A 14,493-nucleotide genomic window follows, 5' to 3' on the forward strand; every position below is an offset into this window, starting at 1 on the left:
CCATGAAATCTGGGGTCGGTTTCACACCGGAGTTGGTTAACCCCGGCGGCGACATTTCCAAATTCGCCGTGTCTGCATCCGAAACCCGTTCGGTGATCGTCTTGCAACTAAGTTGCATGGGTATTTTCGGAATTCCGCCCCTCCGCCCATGTCTGAAAGACGGTGTATGTACCCTTAGCCAAGCCATGTCCTGTCCTTTATTCCCGTCGATGGCTATTCTCCATCCAATGCCGGGCACTAGATCTTGGCAAGAAGCACTTTCAACGACACAGGCTTCATTCCCAGACATACCGACATGTTCAGTCGCTTCAGAAAGCCGGCTCAACGCCAAGCCTCATCACCAACTTCACCTCCTCCAGCCAAACAAGTAACTCCCGGCGCCGGCGATGGCGCTTCGCCTGAAAAGAAATGGGTTACCGGCCCGCCTCTCTGGATTTTGTTCGGAGGCATCTGCCTGACGTCTTCGATAATCACGCTTTACGTCTCCATCATTGCGACCGCGATTCCCTCCATCACCGCTGACTACGGCACCATCGCCGATCTAGACTGGTACAGCGTTGCGTATCTACTCCCGCTCTGCGCCATGCAGCCTGTCGCCGGTAAGGTCTACACGCTCTTTGAGCTCAAGCGGAGCTTCCTGACCTACCTGGCGACGTTCGAGCTGGGCAACCTGGTCTGCGCCCTCGCACCCACGAGCACGAGCTTCGTCATCGGGCGAGCCATCGCGGGCATGGGCGCCGCGGGCCTCTTCAGCGGCAGTATGGTCATGATCACGGCGGCGGCGCATCCGCGCATCCGCCCGACGTTGATGGGGCTCGGGGTCGCAATGACAGCGATTGGAGGCGTCGTCGGGCCGGTCATTGGCGGCGCCATCACCCAAAACATTGGCTGGCGATGGTGTAAGTTGCGACTAGATTCCCCGGTATATATTCTAGATGAGCGAGAGTGAGTAACTGACTTGGGACAGGCATGTGGATTTTCCTGCCGCCGGGAGGCATCGCCGCTCTGATCTTCATGTTCGTCCGCATCCCAGAACAGACAGTCAAACCGCGCCTCCGGGAGATCCTGCGGAATCTGCCACGCTACCTCGACCTTATCGGCTTTGCTCTCTTTGCGCCGGCCTGTGTGATGGTGCTGCTCGCCTTCAGCTGGGGTGGACAGCGCTATGCCTGGGACGACGCCATCATCATCGGCCTGCTGTGCGGTGGCGCTGGGGTAGCCGCTCTCTTCGTCGCATGGGTGTGGTACCGCCAAGATGAGGCGCTCATCCCACCGTCGATAGTGTCGAACCCAGTGGTCGCATTTGGCTGCTGTCTGTCCTTCATGCAGGGCGGCGCCTTCCTCATGATGGGATACTATCTGCCGCTGTGGTTCCAATCGGTGAAGCAGGCCAGCCCCACGACCAGCGGCTTGATGCTGCTGCCGACGATGGTCTCGCAGATCATCGCCTCCTCCGTTTGTGGTGCGCTTGGTAAGTCTTTTTCAACTCTGGAGACCAGAGTAGTCATGCGAATTCCGCTGGTTGGTGCTGATCGAATTAGTGAGCAAGCTGCGATACGTGCCCCCTTGGGCCTTCGTGGGAAACGCGCTCTCGTCCATCGGATCCGGTTTCATGACCGCCTGGACTCCATCAATATCTGAAAGCAAGTGGATCGGATTCCAGATTCTCGTTGGCATCGGTCGCGGCTTCGTGCTCCAGATGGTGAGTCGTCATAACCCGGCCTTACATCCTAACAACTTTTCATGAACATGGAAAAGGGAAAATATTCTCAAGAAACACGCCGTTGCTGACCCACCAAAAAAATAGCCCGTCATCGCGCTGCAGGGCGTACTGCCCGGTGACCAGATCTCCATCGGCACCGCGTCCACTATGTTCGCGCAATACTTCGGCGGCACCATCATGTTGTCCATCGCCAAGTCAGTTTTTGAGAACGAGCTACCGAGCGAGCTGGCGACGTACGCGCCCAGCGTGAACCCGGAGGCTGTGATCAACGCCGGCTCAACAGGCATTCAGGACGTAGTCACGCCCGCGGAGCTGTCGGGAACGCTCTTCGCGTACAGCAAGTCGCTCATGCTAACCATGGTATGTTTTCTGTTTTCGTGCTTAGCTTTTTCTAAGCCTCGTAGCCCCGTTCGTGGATGTTACGAAACGTACGAACCTGTTATGTACTAACCGTGAGGAATAGTGGCTTCCAACTGCCGCCGCCATCATCTCCTTCTTTCTCAGCTTCGGTCTTGGCTGGCACCGCATCGCGCCTCGCAAGCAGCCTGGAGCTACCTCAGAAAGCTCCCCAGGGGCCCCTGGGTCCGGCCCTTCTGACCGTCCTGGCTACACCTCTACCCATGAAGACGATATTGCGCCGACAGAACAGTCCTCGACGTGGCGCATGTCGTGGGGTCCCCCTGCCGCCCCTTCCTTCACTTCCCCCTGTGTCGCCCATGTCGTCGACGCTGCGGGAGGACGTAGAGTTGGGGCTCGTGGAGATGACGGAAAGCCCGCGGAGGAACACGCTGATTCATAATGGGTCCGGGTACTCGAGGCCCGGGACAGCGGTCACGAGTGTCGATGTTGAGGAGAAGCCGGCGACGAGGGAATTCTTCTGATGGGAGAGAGCGAAAGTACGGCGATATTCGAAATCAGATATACTCGCCCTCAAGCCGGACCTCTCGTAATATGAGTTTCCCTGGGAGCGTCTGTTAGCACAAATGATGAGATTATGTTGACCATGTCTCTAGGAAAGAGGACATTGACGGTTCAGGTCAAGCAGAATGTTAAGTGGCTCGCACAGAGCAGTTGGTTGGAGACTGAGAGCTGTAATAAGCTAGATAGATACCCCATTTGAATTTACATCGCGCCATGATAGGCAGTGTATACCGTCAGACGTAGGATCTATAAAAGAAGATCACTTGGCTTAGGCTCTTAGCTTGACCACTCATCGAACGTCCAACTGATTCATGTCCAACTTTTTACCTCACAGAACCATCTCACCTAGACCAGGTCCCACAACAACTATCAGTTATAAGCCCGGGATCTAAAACTGATATTAAGATATTCCAAAAATGCAAATTCGAGTGAAAAAAATAGTCGTAACAGTCAACGACAACCTGAAGATCGTCGAATCCCAACTGGTCCAGATGGGACCAATGGGCCAAGATGGGTCTTAGATTCGCGTTCATATGGTTTAATATGCACTTGAACGCCTAGGAGCAGTTTTCCAATTTATTTATATGTTCTATTTTAGACTATGTCATGATGAGAGGGAGAATGAATTAGCATCACGGAAGGCTTTTATCGATCTAGCCCATTTGCCTGGCACTGTAGCATTGACATACGGTTAGCAAGTTCCCAAAGTAAGAGATAAAATAAGGAATGTAATACGAACCATCTGCCAGTATGTCCCCCTATTCTGGAGCAACTCCTGATGCGAGCCCCGTTCAACGACCCGCGACCCTTTCCCACTCTGACTCTCCCCGAAGACGAAGATAACATCTGCCTTTTGAATAGTCGCCAGTCTGTGCGCGACCGCGATAATCGTCATACTCCTCCGTGCAGCCAACCTTTCAAGGGCGGATTGGACCAGTTTCTCGGACTGCGAGTCAAGGCTTGACGTCGCCTCATCTAAGAGGAGCAGAGACGGTTTCCGCAATAGTGCGCGCGCGATGCACAGACGTTGTCGCTGGCCTCCGCTGAGTGCTGTCTGTGCTTTGATCCCCAGGTCTGTGGAGTATCCGTCTGGAAGGGATATGATAAAGTTGTGAATCTCGGCATCGATGCATGCTTGAATCAGTCCTTCTTCCGTGTACTCTGAGCTTTCGAGTCCGAGGGTGATATTATCACGGATCGTGCCTTCGAACAGTCGTGGCTCTTGGGCCACCAATGACAAGGATCTTCGGTACGATGCTGGATCAATACCGGCGATGTCCTCGCCGTTAAGGAGAATAGTCCCTCGGAACGGATTGTAGAATCGCTCGAGAATCGATATCAGGGTGGTCTTGCCACACCCTGATGATCCCACGAACGCGACAAACTGGCCACTTTCGATGGTAACGTCAAGATTCATGAACAGAGGGACTTCCTGTGACGCATATTTGAATGCAAGATTCTGGAAATTAATGCGAGCTCCAGACCTGCGGGATTGGTCGGCCATGGGCTGCCTGGAAGCAGCACTAGTGTCGTCTAAGGCTGGTCGGAAATTCAGAATCCGGTTCGCGGAGGATGTAGCCTGGGCAATATTCGGACCAAAACTAAAGAATTGACCTGCCTGTTGCCCACCGAGTATGATTGACATGTACACAACAAAGAAGGAGGTGGGCTGGTACTCTCTGGAGGCGAGAAGCTGGCCGCCGTACCAAAAGGTAAGTGCCATAGCGCAGAGGTCAACGCTATCGGAGAAAGCGAACACCATAGTGGCCAGCCAGGCTTTGCGGAAAGCTTTGCTCTGTTGTTGTTTTAAAAGATCCGAGTATCGATTCAAGATAGAACCCTCCATGGTCAGCGCCGAAACAGTTCGGAATGCCTCGATAGCTTCTGCTGCAAACTGGGAGCTACCCGAGTACACCTCCGCGTTCAGGGCTTCAAACTCGAGCTCGTATCGGATGCGCATGAATGCAGCAAGGAAGACGCAGGGAAGAGCGGCAAACACAGTCACGAGACTTAGCTTCCAGCCAAAGGAGAACGCGATTGCGATGCAGCCTATCATACTGCAGATTGAGATGATTGGAAAAATGCCGTTCAGCCCGATCATTTCTTGAATCTGTTTGGGGTCGGTGGCTAGACGCGAAACCAGGGAGCCGGAGGCACTTTCGTTCAAGTCGTAAAATGGAACGGGCTGTCTCAGAATATTTTGGAAGTATTCTGTTCGGCAAGAAGAGGATATTTCCTATAATTGTGTTAGACCGGCTCATCGTAGCCTAGGTAAAGATCAATTACTGACAACGGAGAGTCTGTTGGCTGAGTATCCGACAGTGGCATAGCAGGCTGCGACGCCTAGAGACAGAATGAAGAACATCAAGGCCCAGAAATTGGCAGCATCGCTCAGATTTTGTCCTGTGAGGCGGAACACATCGATGAGATTTGCAAATAGCCAGCTTTGCAAGGGGAAGGCAGCTGATGCAGAGGTTAGCGAAGTACAGTGAGTTTAAACTACAGGACTTACATGCAGCACCCAGTACTCCCAGTGAAGCAGTCAGGCAAAGTAACCAATGCGTCCGTGCCTCGTAAATAAAAACCCCTGTGCTTCGAAAGAAGCCACGATGCTTTACTTTCTCCATGTGCTCATCTTGTGGCTGCTTGGAGATGACAGTAGTGGACTGTTCAAGTTCCTCCAAGACTTCCGTGGCCTCCATTGGATCGGCTTCTTCTTCTGCAGCGATCTCAAGTTTTTGAGCATTGACAAGACCTCGGTAAAGCCCATCTTCCTTGGCAAGAAGCTCCTCATGTGTCCCTTCCTCGATATTAACACCGCCCCTGAGAACCAGAATGCGATGGGCGCGCCGAACGGTGGACAGCCTGTGTGCAATCACAATTGTGGTGTGATTTTCGGAGACGCGATCAAGGGCTGCCTGAACTATCTTCTCTCCACGGACGTCAATTGCGCTAGTCGCTTCATCCAGAATCAAAATGGCAGGCTGTTTCACGATGCTTCGAGCAATGGCCAGACGCTGTCTTTGGCCGCCACTCAATTTGGTGCCGTTCTCTCCCACAATGGTGTTGTACCCCTAGAAGGGTTAGATGGAGGCCATCCGCTAGGAGCACAGATTACATACCTTTGGAAGACGCTCGATGAACTCGTCCGCAAATGCTTCTTTGCATGCATTCCCCACTAATTCAGTCTTCACAGAATCAGGCTCATTCTCCCATTTTGTGCCGACAAGGCCAAATGAGACGTTCTTGAAAATTGTATCGTTGAATAGAAACGGTTCTTGCTGTACGAGTCCGATCTGGGACCTCCACCACTTGAGATCCAACTCTTCGATGTTTCGTTCACCCACGAAAATCATTCCTTGTTCAGGGGTATACCATCGCTCCAAGAGAGCGACAATGGTGCTTTTTCCAGACCCCGATGGGCCCACCAATGCTGTGGTTTTGCCTCTTTCGAATCGAGCGTTCAATCCCCGAAAGATCTTGCTCTCCGGCCGCGTGGGGTATGTAAAATCCACGTTTTGGAGGACGATTCCACCCTGAGCTAACGCTTCATGATCTTGAAAACCGCTAGCGACAACCCTCTCTGAGTCTATGATTTCGAAGAACGAGGTCGATGCACTGGCCGCCTTGAACACCATCGTCAACGGTGTTGCAATGTTTCCAAGGACGCTTACTGCGATCATGATCGAGAAGAATACGCTGCGAGCCACTGTTAGCAATGAGAATAATGGTAGCGCGAATTGACATACATGATGACCGTATTAATGTCTGGGATGTGACCTTCTCGGTAGAGCTTCAGACCAAGCCAGAATGCTAGCGAGTAACTGGCGTACATGGCAAAAAAAATGAGGCCAAACTGGACACCCACGATTATAGCCATGTTTCGGCCTCTGTTCCGGGATTCTCTAACCCACTGTCGATATTTCTCAGCTAACGGCGCTTCGGCACCGAGCGAGATGACAGTCCGAATTGAGCGGAAGACTTCTGCTGCGATTGCCGAGTGTTTTTCATCCGCCTTGTCCACCTTCTGTTGGATCTGAGAGACAGCGGGCAGCGTCAGGCTGCAGACGACGAGAATGAACAGAAGACAAGAGCTGGTGGCGAGAGTGAGGGCCCACGAGTATTTGAAAGCGATGATGTATGCTGCGATCAAGAGGGCGGAGGATTGGAAGAGAATGGCCAGCTTGTCTGATATGCTCTGCTGGATCGAATTGGACAGGGTGGTGATTGCATTGACGACCGTCCCAACTGAGACCTGGTCCAGTTTGCTGATTGGCTGAGCGAAAAGCGAATTCATATACTCTAGTCGCAAGGCAGCTGAAACTCGAAGACTGATAACACGAAAGCAGTACTGGGATGGACCGAGTCAGCTTCTTCAAAATACTGAATATCTTGGTCGCTAGTCAGGTGGTTACCATGGAGAAATATGTCAAGATGAACTTTGCAATGAAGAGATAGACAATGTACAGACTTCCCGAGGGTCAGCTGTGTAGAATCTTAGAATAGAGGGAGTTTTTGCCTACCTTTGCCGACTAACCGACGCCTTGAACTGGGCTTCAGTGGTCGAGGTTCCCGGGGTAAAATATGAACTGAATTCGCCAACCAGACTACCGAAGACGATGTTCATGATCGGTAAGGGCTGATGCAAGATCAGTATCATATTCATTCGGCTTGGGATGAAGAATATAACAAGACACGTACCGCACCAGAAGCCACAGAGCATACCAGGGCGACCGCGAGGACCATCCGATCTGTGGTAGTCGTATAAGAGAGGATTCTCTGGGTTTTATCAGCGGCGGATCACATTAGAATTCCGTCTGATGAACGAGACATACAAAATAATCTTTGAGCGAGGTAGACTGCTCGGTCACATCTTTGACCTCGGGGTTCTCCTTGGAAAGGTCAGGGACCTGGTCACTGGGGTAATCATATATTGACGCTGAGCTGGACTCTCCGATCGCGGTGTGTTTCTCTGCCACAGTTTCCTGTGGAGGGATATTTGAGGACAGCTCCATCCTCGCGGATAGACACAGGTATAGGATGGGTGAAGAGGAGCATAGTGTAAAACGAAAGGGAGGTTCATTTGGTTCATATTTAAAAGTATGCTGTGCGCTGCCTTTAGATGAAGGAATACGAGGACTATGGATATCAGGGTAGTGGATCGGCAATTTGGCTTCACTCTGATAGGCCGGACGTACGAGGGTCCTGGTATCTCTAGGCTGAAGAGTAGCAGAGGCTGTCTCGGGCGCCTGGTGATGCCTAGTTGGCCCTAGGGTAGTCTAAGTGGAGACAGCCCGCTCAGCTCCTGTCCGGACTTTCGGGGTTTGCGAAACCCCGGCCTCACCGGATCCACTTAATTCCCGCCCGGACTGTCTCACGGTCTTTCGGACTCTGCTTTTCCCGCTTTTCTTTACCCTCCAGCTCCTCCTATTGACCATTTCCAGAAATAATAACGAGATATGAGCACCCGGCGCGCTTTGAAGACTATTTCGGTGAGCCTCTTCATCTGACAGTTCTAGTTGGATCCTGACCAAGAACTCCTAGTGCAGTCGCTGCCAGTCCAAAAAGGTAGATCCGCTTTACAACCCTAGCCTCACAGACCAGCCAGAGTAACAGGTTTCTAGATTCGATGCAATCGAGTCGCCCCTCGATGTGACAAATGTGAATCCATTGGGGCCGAGTGTGCATACCTGCCACGAAAGCCACGAACCAGGAAACACGGGTAACTGCTTAACTATAACTCGGCTTCAATAGTCTGGACGTTTTGATTGACGGGTGACCACAGGCACGACGTCAACGAGAATGGTGTTCTATTAGATGTAATTCACCGTCTCAAACGCTTGGAAGAACATTGTGGCCTGGCAAAAGCTCCAGATATCGATGAACGTGGCGATCGTTCGATGTCACTTTCGTCCGTCGATTCGGACACCTCTAGACATGTATCTTCGGACAAGTCCCATGTTTCAACAATTCCCGGCGTGGTCGGTGGTATCTTGAGTCGCATCAAAAATCCACAAAGTCGGGCAATCCTTCTCTCCAATGTCTTCAGTCACCTGCGCACGCTCGAATCGTGCTCTTTCGAAAACGAACAATGCGTGGAAGCCATCGCTGCTGCAATGTCAAAATTTGAATATCTGCAGAACACACCAGCTAACGAGCCGCCAGCGAGTCCTGGTATCCCAAACGACCTGGCAAAGGATCTTATCCAGAGCAAGTTCGCCTCTCATTCCTGGTCGCCTGTTTGCTAATGTACTGCTCAGATTATTATGAGTGTTACCAATTCGAAGGATTCAAAATTCCCTTGGAGAAAAACTTTGTGCTTTCCATCCCTGACCTACTGAAAAACCCTCACATTCAGCTTGACTATACGTCCCAAATAATCTATCTTTCTGTGTGTCTTCAAGGGATCATACTAGATTCTGGTTCTCTCAAGGATAACGGCAGCCTTATTCGACATCTTTACCGCACATGCCTGGCCCTCGGCGAACGCTGGCTGGACCAAGCTCAGAATACCCGTACCGATCTCTTTGCGGCAATTATAATGGCGAGTGAAAGCATAAAGCTTCATTCGAGATCAACCAGGGCTGACAACGTACCAGGTATCGATGGCGCTCGAAGGCTGCAATAGCGAACTCGCCTGGAAGATGCTCGGTCATGCCTGCACGATCGCCAAGGCCTTGGGATATTTTTCCGTGGACGGGAATCCAGAAGAGGCAGACGGGCAGCGCCCGTCGTCGCTCGCGCAAGGATCCACGACCGACGAAACCGAAATAGATAAAAATCGGAAACGATTCGAGTTCTGGCATTTACTTCGAAGTGATTGTCTCTTCCGATTGTCCTTCGGTAAACCGACTCTTATTCCGGCGGGGTCCTGGAAGGTCAACTTCCCAGATCCCACGATTAATGGCGTTGATGATGAATCTTCTCGCTTCATTCAAATTCATTTCCTGGCTTCTATGCGACTTACCCTGGTGGTGATGAAGTACCTAGACTGGATTGACGCGGGACCAGATCCTGATCCGGTCTTGCGTGATGCAACAGTTGACAGCTTCCTTGAGGAGGTGCAGTTGATCATGTCTGATTGGGATACAGTATGAATTAATCCGTAATGTCGCTGAACAATCACACTTGCTAATCTACCGAAGGACGAGCTTCTTCGCATGGCCAAGACCCAGGTCGACATATGGTTCTGCGTGGACATGATTTTTAGCAGCTACAAATTCCTCATCATTCTTCACCAGTCCAAGAAATGCGATCATGAAAGACACCGTCTACCACCTCAAACTGTGGATATCTCTAGAAAGTCTTTGCAAATGTTTCAGACCCTCCTAGGATCATTATTACACGCATATTGGGGAATAAGGTATGCGAACAGCCACATCCTACTCGAATCTGTTTTGTGCCATTAATAGCCACCAATATCTAGTCTCATCTTACTCCATCAGTTCATTCCTTTTTTTGTCATTTGCTTGGATATAATCGGGAATCCTGAGCATGGCGATGTTGAAGCAGACATCACTTCAATAACCTGGATCAGCGACTATGTCGAAAAGATCGTCGAGGAGCGAGCCGAGCTAAGACCTGTGATGATTATCGTGAAGGCCATGGTGTCCGCTTGCCACCAAGTCAAAACGGACCGTCTGGCGTCTTCAATGACAGTAAATGCATAGGCTGGCTATTAGTCTCTAGCCATAGGTTTAAGAGTCTAAAAGTGGGACAGAAAAGTGATGCGACAGAAGAGGGAGTGCGCGCAATAGAAAATATATTCGCACTTGGAAATTGTGTCTAATGATCAAGCATGCAGGATAACATGGCATCTTCATAAGTTTTCTTCGCCTGGTAGGGTCAAGTTAATATCGCAGGCCATGATCTGCAGAGCCCATAGGGACAAATAGCTTGTTTGATCTGGCGCAGGGGCATATACTTGATGAGATATCGTGAAGAGTATGGGTATTACATATCAAGAAAGTACCAAGCTAAACTCCCATAATGTACTTGTTAATGGCTAAACCCCACGTTTGATTCAGAAAATACTATGGTTTACCGATCCACCACTACGAATCCTGTCTCTTGGTTGTCTCCAGTCGAAGAGACGCGAGAATCAGCCAAGAGGAATTCTAAGATGGGGTTCAATACAGCACTGTCCAATCCAAGAGCATGGATGTCCCCGATTTGCAGCAGTATGGGGTTAGCGCTTTCTGCAATTGCTCGAATGTGGTCTTTTAAATCCATTTCGACCTGGGCACCGCGGAGAAACTCAATAATTTGATGCGCAGGCTGATTCACATTCAAGGTAGGATGGCTCTCCAACCTGACCACAATTCGGACATTGTCTGGATAAGTTCCCAATTTCACTTGAAGGCTATTGTTAAGCTTCTCACCCTCTATGATATTGCTTTCGTCGCCGGCATATACGTGTATCTTTTCTAACGATGAATATCCGAGGAAGCGTACACTCCAGTCGCGGGTATGAGGAGGGATACTCCCACCACTGGTCGGCTCAATGTGTAATTCACCGGTCTGCTGATGAAAGGAAATGCATGTGCGACGGAAGTTGATCTGCTCCGTATGTTGGCCCATCCCATCATCTTCCACAAGCTCAAGGGCGCCGTCCGCACCGACAACGACCAGGAGTTCGAGCATGGTGGACGCCTCACAGCCATTCTCAAGTACCGATGCAGAATCGAGGGGAATAATTGCTCCCTCTGGAGCAAATACTGGATATTCTTCCAAGCGCCGATTAATCCAGATTTGACGGTCACCGTCGTAGACCATACCGGTGAAGATATCCACATGTCTGCCCGGAGGAAGCCAGGCCAGAACTTGAGCCCTCCGAGATTTCGGATCTTGGGGAGCAGTAATTGGTACCACAATAAGTTCTGAACCAAACATATATTGGTTTGGAACGTTGTAGGCCTCCTCGTCTTCAGGATAGCCCCAATACATCGGCTGAATAAGAGGTAATCCCTCGACGGCAGCACGAACATTCATTGTATACAAATACGGAACCAGTCGATGGCGGAATTGCAGATATTCGGTCATGATCTGCTCATATGGAACGTCAAGATTCCACGGTTCCTTGATGCTGAAAATGTTATTCGACGAGTGCAAACGTAAGACTGGGGAGAATGTGCCAAATTGTACCCAACGAATGAGCATTTCGTCGTTCTTTTCACCGTGAAAATGGCCGCCGATATCATGGCTCCACCAGCCAAACCCAATATTTGACGCTGTCGCCGTGAATTCTGGCTGAAAATGAAGAGAATCCCAAGAAACCACAGTATCTCCTGAGAACCCAATGGGATACCTGTGGCTCCCAGGCCCTGCATATCGGGAAAATGTCAGGGGTCGTTTATTGTCGAGGGAGCTGTCCCAGAAATGGAAATGATTCAGGATCCAAAGTGGATCAATGCCCGGGATGCGAGAATGTGTCCCTTGCTGCCAGTCCACCCACCACAGATTGAGTCCTTCCTTCTCAAACCGTCGGTGCAGCACATCAAAGAAAGCATCTAGGAAGGTTTGGTTGGTCATGTCAAAAGGAATAGGATCACCCATTGAGGTGTCATGATTCAGTGTGATAGCCATCTCTTTGTATGGATCTTCATAGCTTTGAATTCCGTCGGCAGGATGGTCGTTCAAAGCAATGCGTAGACCCTGACTGCGGAGATTTGTAAGGAATGCTTTTGGATCGGGGAAAAGTTCCTTGTTCCAGGTGTATCCGGTCCATCCTGTTACCCCAGCCTCCTTGACACAATCATCATGGACGATATGCCAATCCATGTCTAACACTGCCACTGAAAGTGGAATCCGCTTCTTGCGGAATCGATTCATCAATGACAGATATTCATCCGCAGTGTAAGCATAATATCGACTCCACCAGTTTCCTAGCGCCCATCGGGGAAGAAGCGGCTGCGGTCCTGATAGAAGATAGAATGCCTGGATAGCGCGTCTATACTCGTGTCCGTAGGCAAAAAGATAACCGTCCACACGCTTTCCGGGTAATCTTGTAGTTACCCATTTTCGATCATCGAAAAGCATTGACGTGGAGTCGTCCAAAGTCGCGAAGCCTTGTCTGGATATCACGCCTGGCTCGAGGGAGACACGACCATCAATCTCGTCGAGAGTGCGGGTTGTACCGCCGAGATTGGAAACCTGAATTCCATACCGCCAGACACTAACATGGGGCCCGTAGCGGCCTTTAACCACGGCACTGAGACCGTTTGGAGAAAATTCTTGTTTGTCGTACGTCAGGTGGAATCGAGCGGTAATGATCTGAAGGCTGTGCTCATCCTCTTTGACTCGAAATTCTGGCACGGGCAAACGACGGTTGATAGCAAGGACTGAGGCGCGATTCTCAAATTGGTGGTCCTCGGCCCATTCGTAACGAAGGAGGCCGTCGGTGAGCACGGTGAATCGGTAGTTGCCAGCGCCGATGATCGCTTCGGGGTTAGCGACGGGCGTGTGCGGGAAGGAATAGCGATGCATGATGGGGTCCGAGGACGTTTAATGTAGGATTATTGACCTGTCCAGCATATTGTTGCTGCGGATATGGCTAAGATATATAACAACCATTTTCATTTCCCACTTCATTTCTATCACGACCCGGGTGGTATGTGAACGAGTTCCGCACAAATTCGCTGTGATTTTCGCTGGAACTGGTGTCACCCGGTCTGACCAGGGCTGACCAGGCGCCATCGCTCGTATTATTTGCTTGTCATCTTCATTTATTCCCCTAGCTTCTTTCCCATCCGAGGCACTTCCCCGCATGGACGCCACCCCAAAAAAGAAGAAAAAGGTGGCGAGCGGGGAGCTACGGTGAATGGGGTCTCAAATGATTTAATTCTCGCTCCAATTCCCGGCTCTGTTGATATCCACCGGAGTATCACAGAACATCATGGACAGCCCCTGTGACGGTTGTTTTGTTCGGCGGGTCAGGTGTGATCGGCAGCGTCCATGTCAAACCTGTCTGACCAGATCTCAAACATGTACTTATTTGAGGATCCGCAAAAGGCCAGGTCCGAAGGGACCTCGATCGGTCACTAAGGACAAGATTGAAGAGATACAGCGAGGAGCGACATCAGAGCCTGAGATGGCAACCCCAACACTAGAATGTCTAACACCCTATGTCCCAACCTCTCGAATTTCGGTTACGACCTATTGCACAGTTCTTGATGTCTTCCAAAGACGTCTCTATGATATTTGGCCGATCGTCGATGTCGAGGATCTGAAGTCTCAACTGAGGGACCGAATCAATGATCACACTCCCCACGCGCTGGCAGCGGCCTTGTGCGCTGCGACATTGGCACAAATACGCCTCTGGCTCATACCAAACCCATGCCAGGAGGATTTCTCCGTGACAGCAGAAGACTTTGCAAAGGAATGTCTTCGTATTCGATTGGAGCATAACTGTCATCAAGAGCCATCACTCCATGCGCTCGTGACATCCATATTCCTTCACATGTACTATGCCAATCGAGACCAGGTCACACCCGCTACTATCTCCCTTCGTGAGGCAATCACATACGCAGATTTGATGCATCTGTGCCATACTCCTCCATCCAATCCAGCGCAATCAAAACAATGGCAATTAGAACTACGATGCTACTGGATTCTCTTTGTCACTGAAAGGTTAGTACATCCGTTGAAATTCGGCGAGGACCTAAATCTTTGGGAATGACCCCCTTACCTTCTAAATCAGGACCTTTTGCATCCAACATGACCTTCCAATCACACTCCACAGAATACCGAACCTTCCAGTGATCGAACGGAATATTTCACATGGTAATCTTTATACAGGATTTTGTACGCTTGTACAACTGTTCCTGCATGTCCAGCGCCCCTTAGTCCTA

General features: G+C 50.6%; 4 protein-coding genes across 4 annotated transcripts; 2 read left to right on the forward strand and 2 right to left on the reverse strand.

Annotated features, from left to right (window-relative positions):
* Window positions 1-295: 295 nt before the first annotated feature.
* Window positions 296-2,522, forward strand: PFLUO_LOCUS770 (uncharacterized protein; the record flags this gene model as incomplete). The annotated part of the gene is made up of 5 exons (XM_073785410.1): window positions 296-899; window positions 968-1,471; window positions 1,542-1,702; window positions 1,808-2,083; window positions 2,187-2,522. 5 exons carry the CDS (start codon window positions 296-298, stop codon window positions 2,520-2,522), a joined length of 1,881 nt encoding a protein of 626 aa, XP_073634866.1.
* A 767-nt stretch (window positions 2,523-3,289) lies between these two features.
* On the reverse strand, window positions 3,290-7,659 carry PFLUO_LOCUS771 (uncharacterized protein; the record flags this gene model as incomplete). Its single annotated transcript, XM_073785421.1, has 9 exons — window positions 3,290-3,316; window positions 3,384-4,855; window positions 4,931-5,107; window positions 5,157-5,718; window positions 5,767-6,343; window positions 6,394-6,975; window positions 7,168-7,283; window positions 7,346-7,423; window positions 7,480-7,659. 9 exons carry the CDS (start codon window positions 7,657-7,659, stop codon window positions 3,290-3,292), a joined length of 3,771 nt encoding a protein of 1,256 aa, XP_073634867.1.
* Window positions 7,660-9,249: 1,590 nt separating this feature from the next.
* Window positions 9,250-9,741, forward strand: PFLUO_LOCUS772 (uncharacterized protein; the record flags this gene model as incomplete). The annotated part of the gene is made up of 1 exon (XM_073785432.1): window positions 9,250-9,741. The coding sequence occupies one exon, from the start codon at window positions 9,250-9,252 to the stop codon at window positions 9,739-9,741; it is 492 nt and encodes a 163-aa protein (XP_073634868.1).
* Window positions 9,742-10,684: 943 nt separating this feature from the next.
* PFLUO_LOCUS773 (uncharacterized protein) lies at window positions 10,685-13,129 on the reverse strand (the record flags this gene model as incomplete). The annotated part of the gene is made up of 1 exon (XM_073785444.1): window positions 10,685-13,129. One exon carries the CDS (start codon window positions 13,127-13,129, stop codon window positions 10,685-10,687), a length of 2,445 nt encoding a protein of 814 aa, XP_073634869.1.
* Window positions 13,130-14,493: the final 1,364 nt, after the last annotated feature.

This window comes from Penicillium psychrofluorescens (genome assembly GCF_964197705.1).
Source record: "Penicillium psychrofluorescens genome assembly, chromosome: 1".
NCBI classification, from domain to species: Eukaryota; Fungi; Ascomycota; class Eurotiomycetes; order Eurotiales; family Aspergillaceae; genus Penicillium; species Penicillium psychrofluorescens.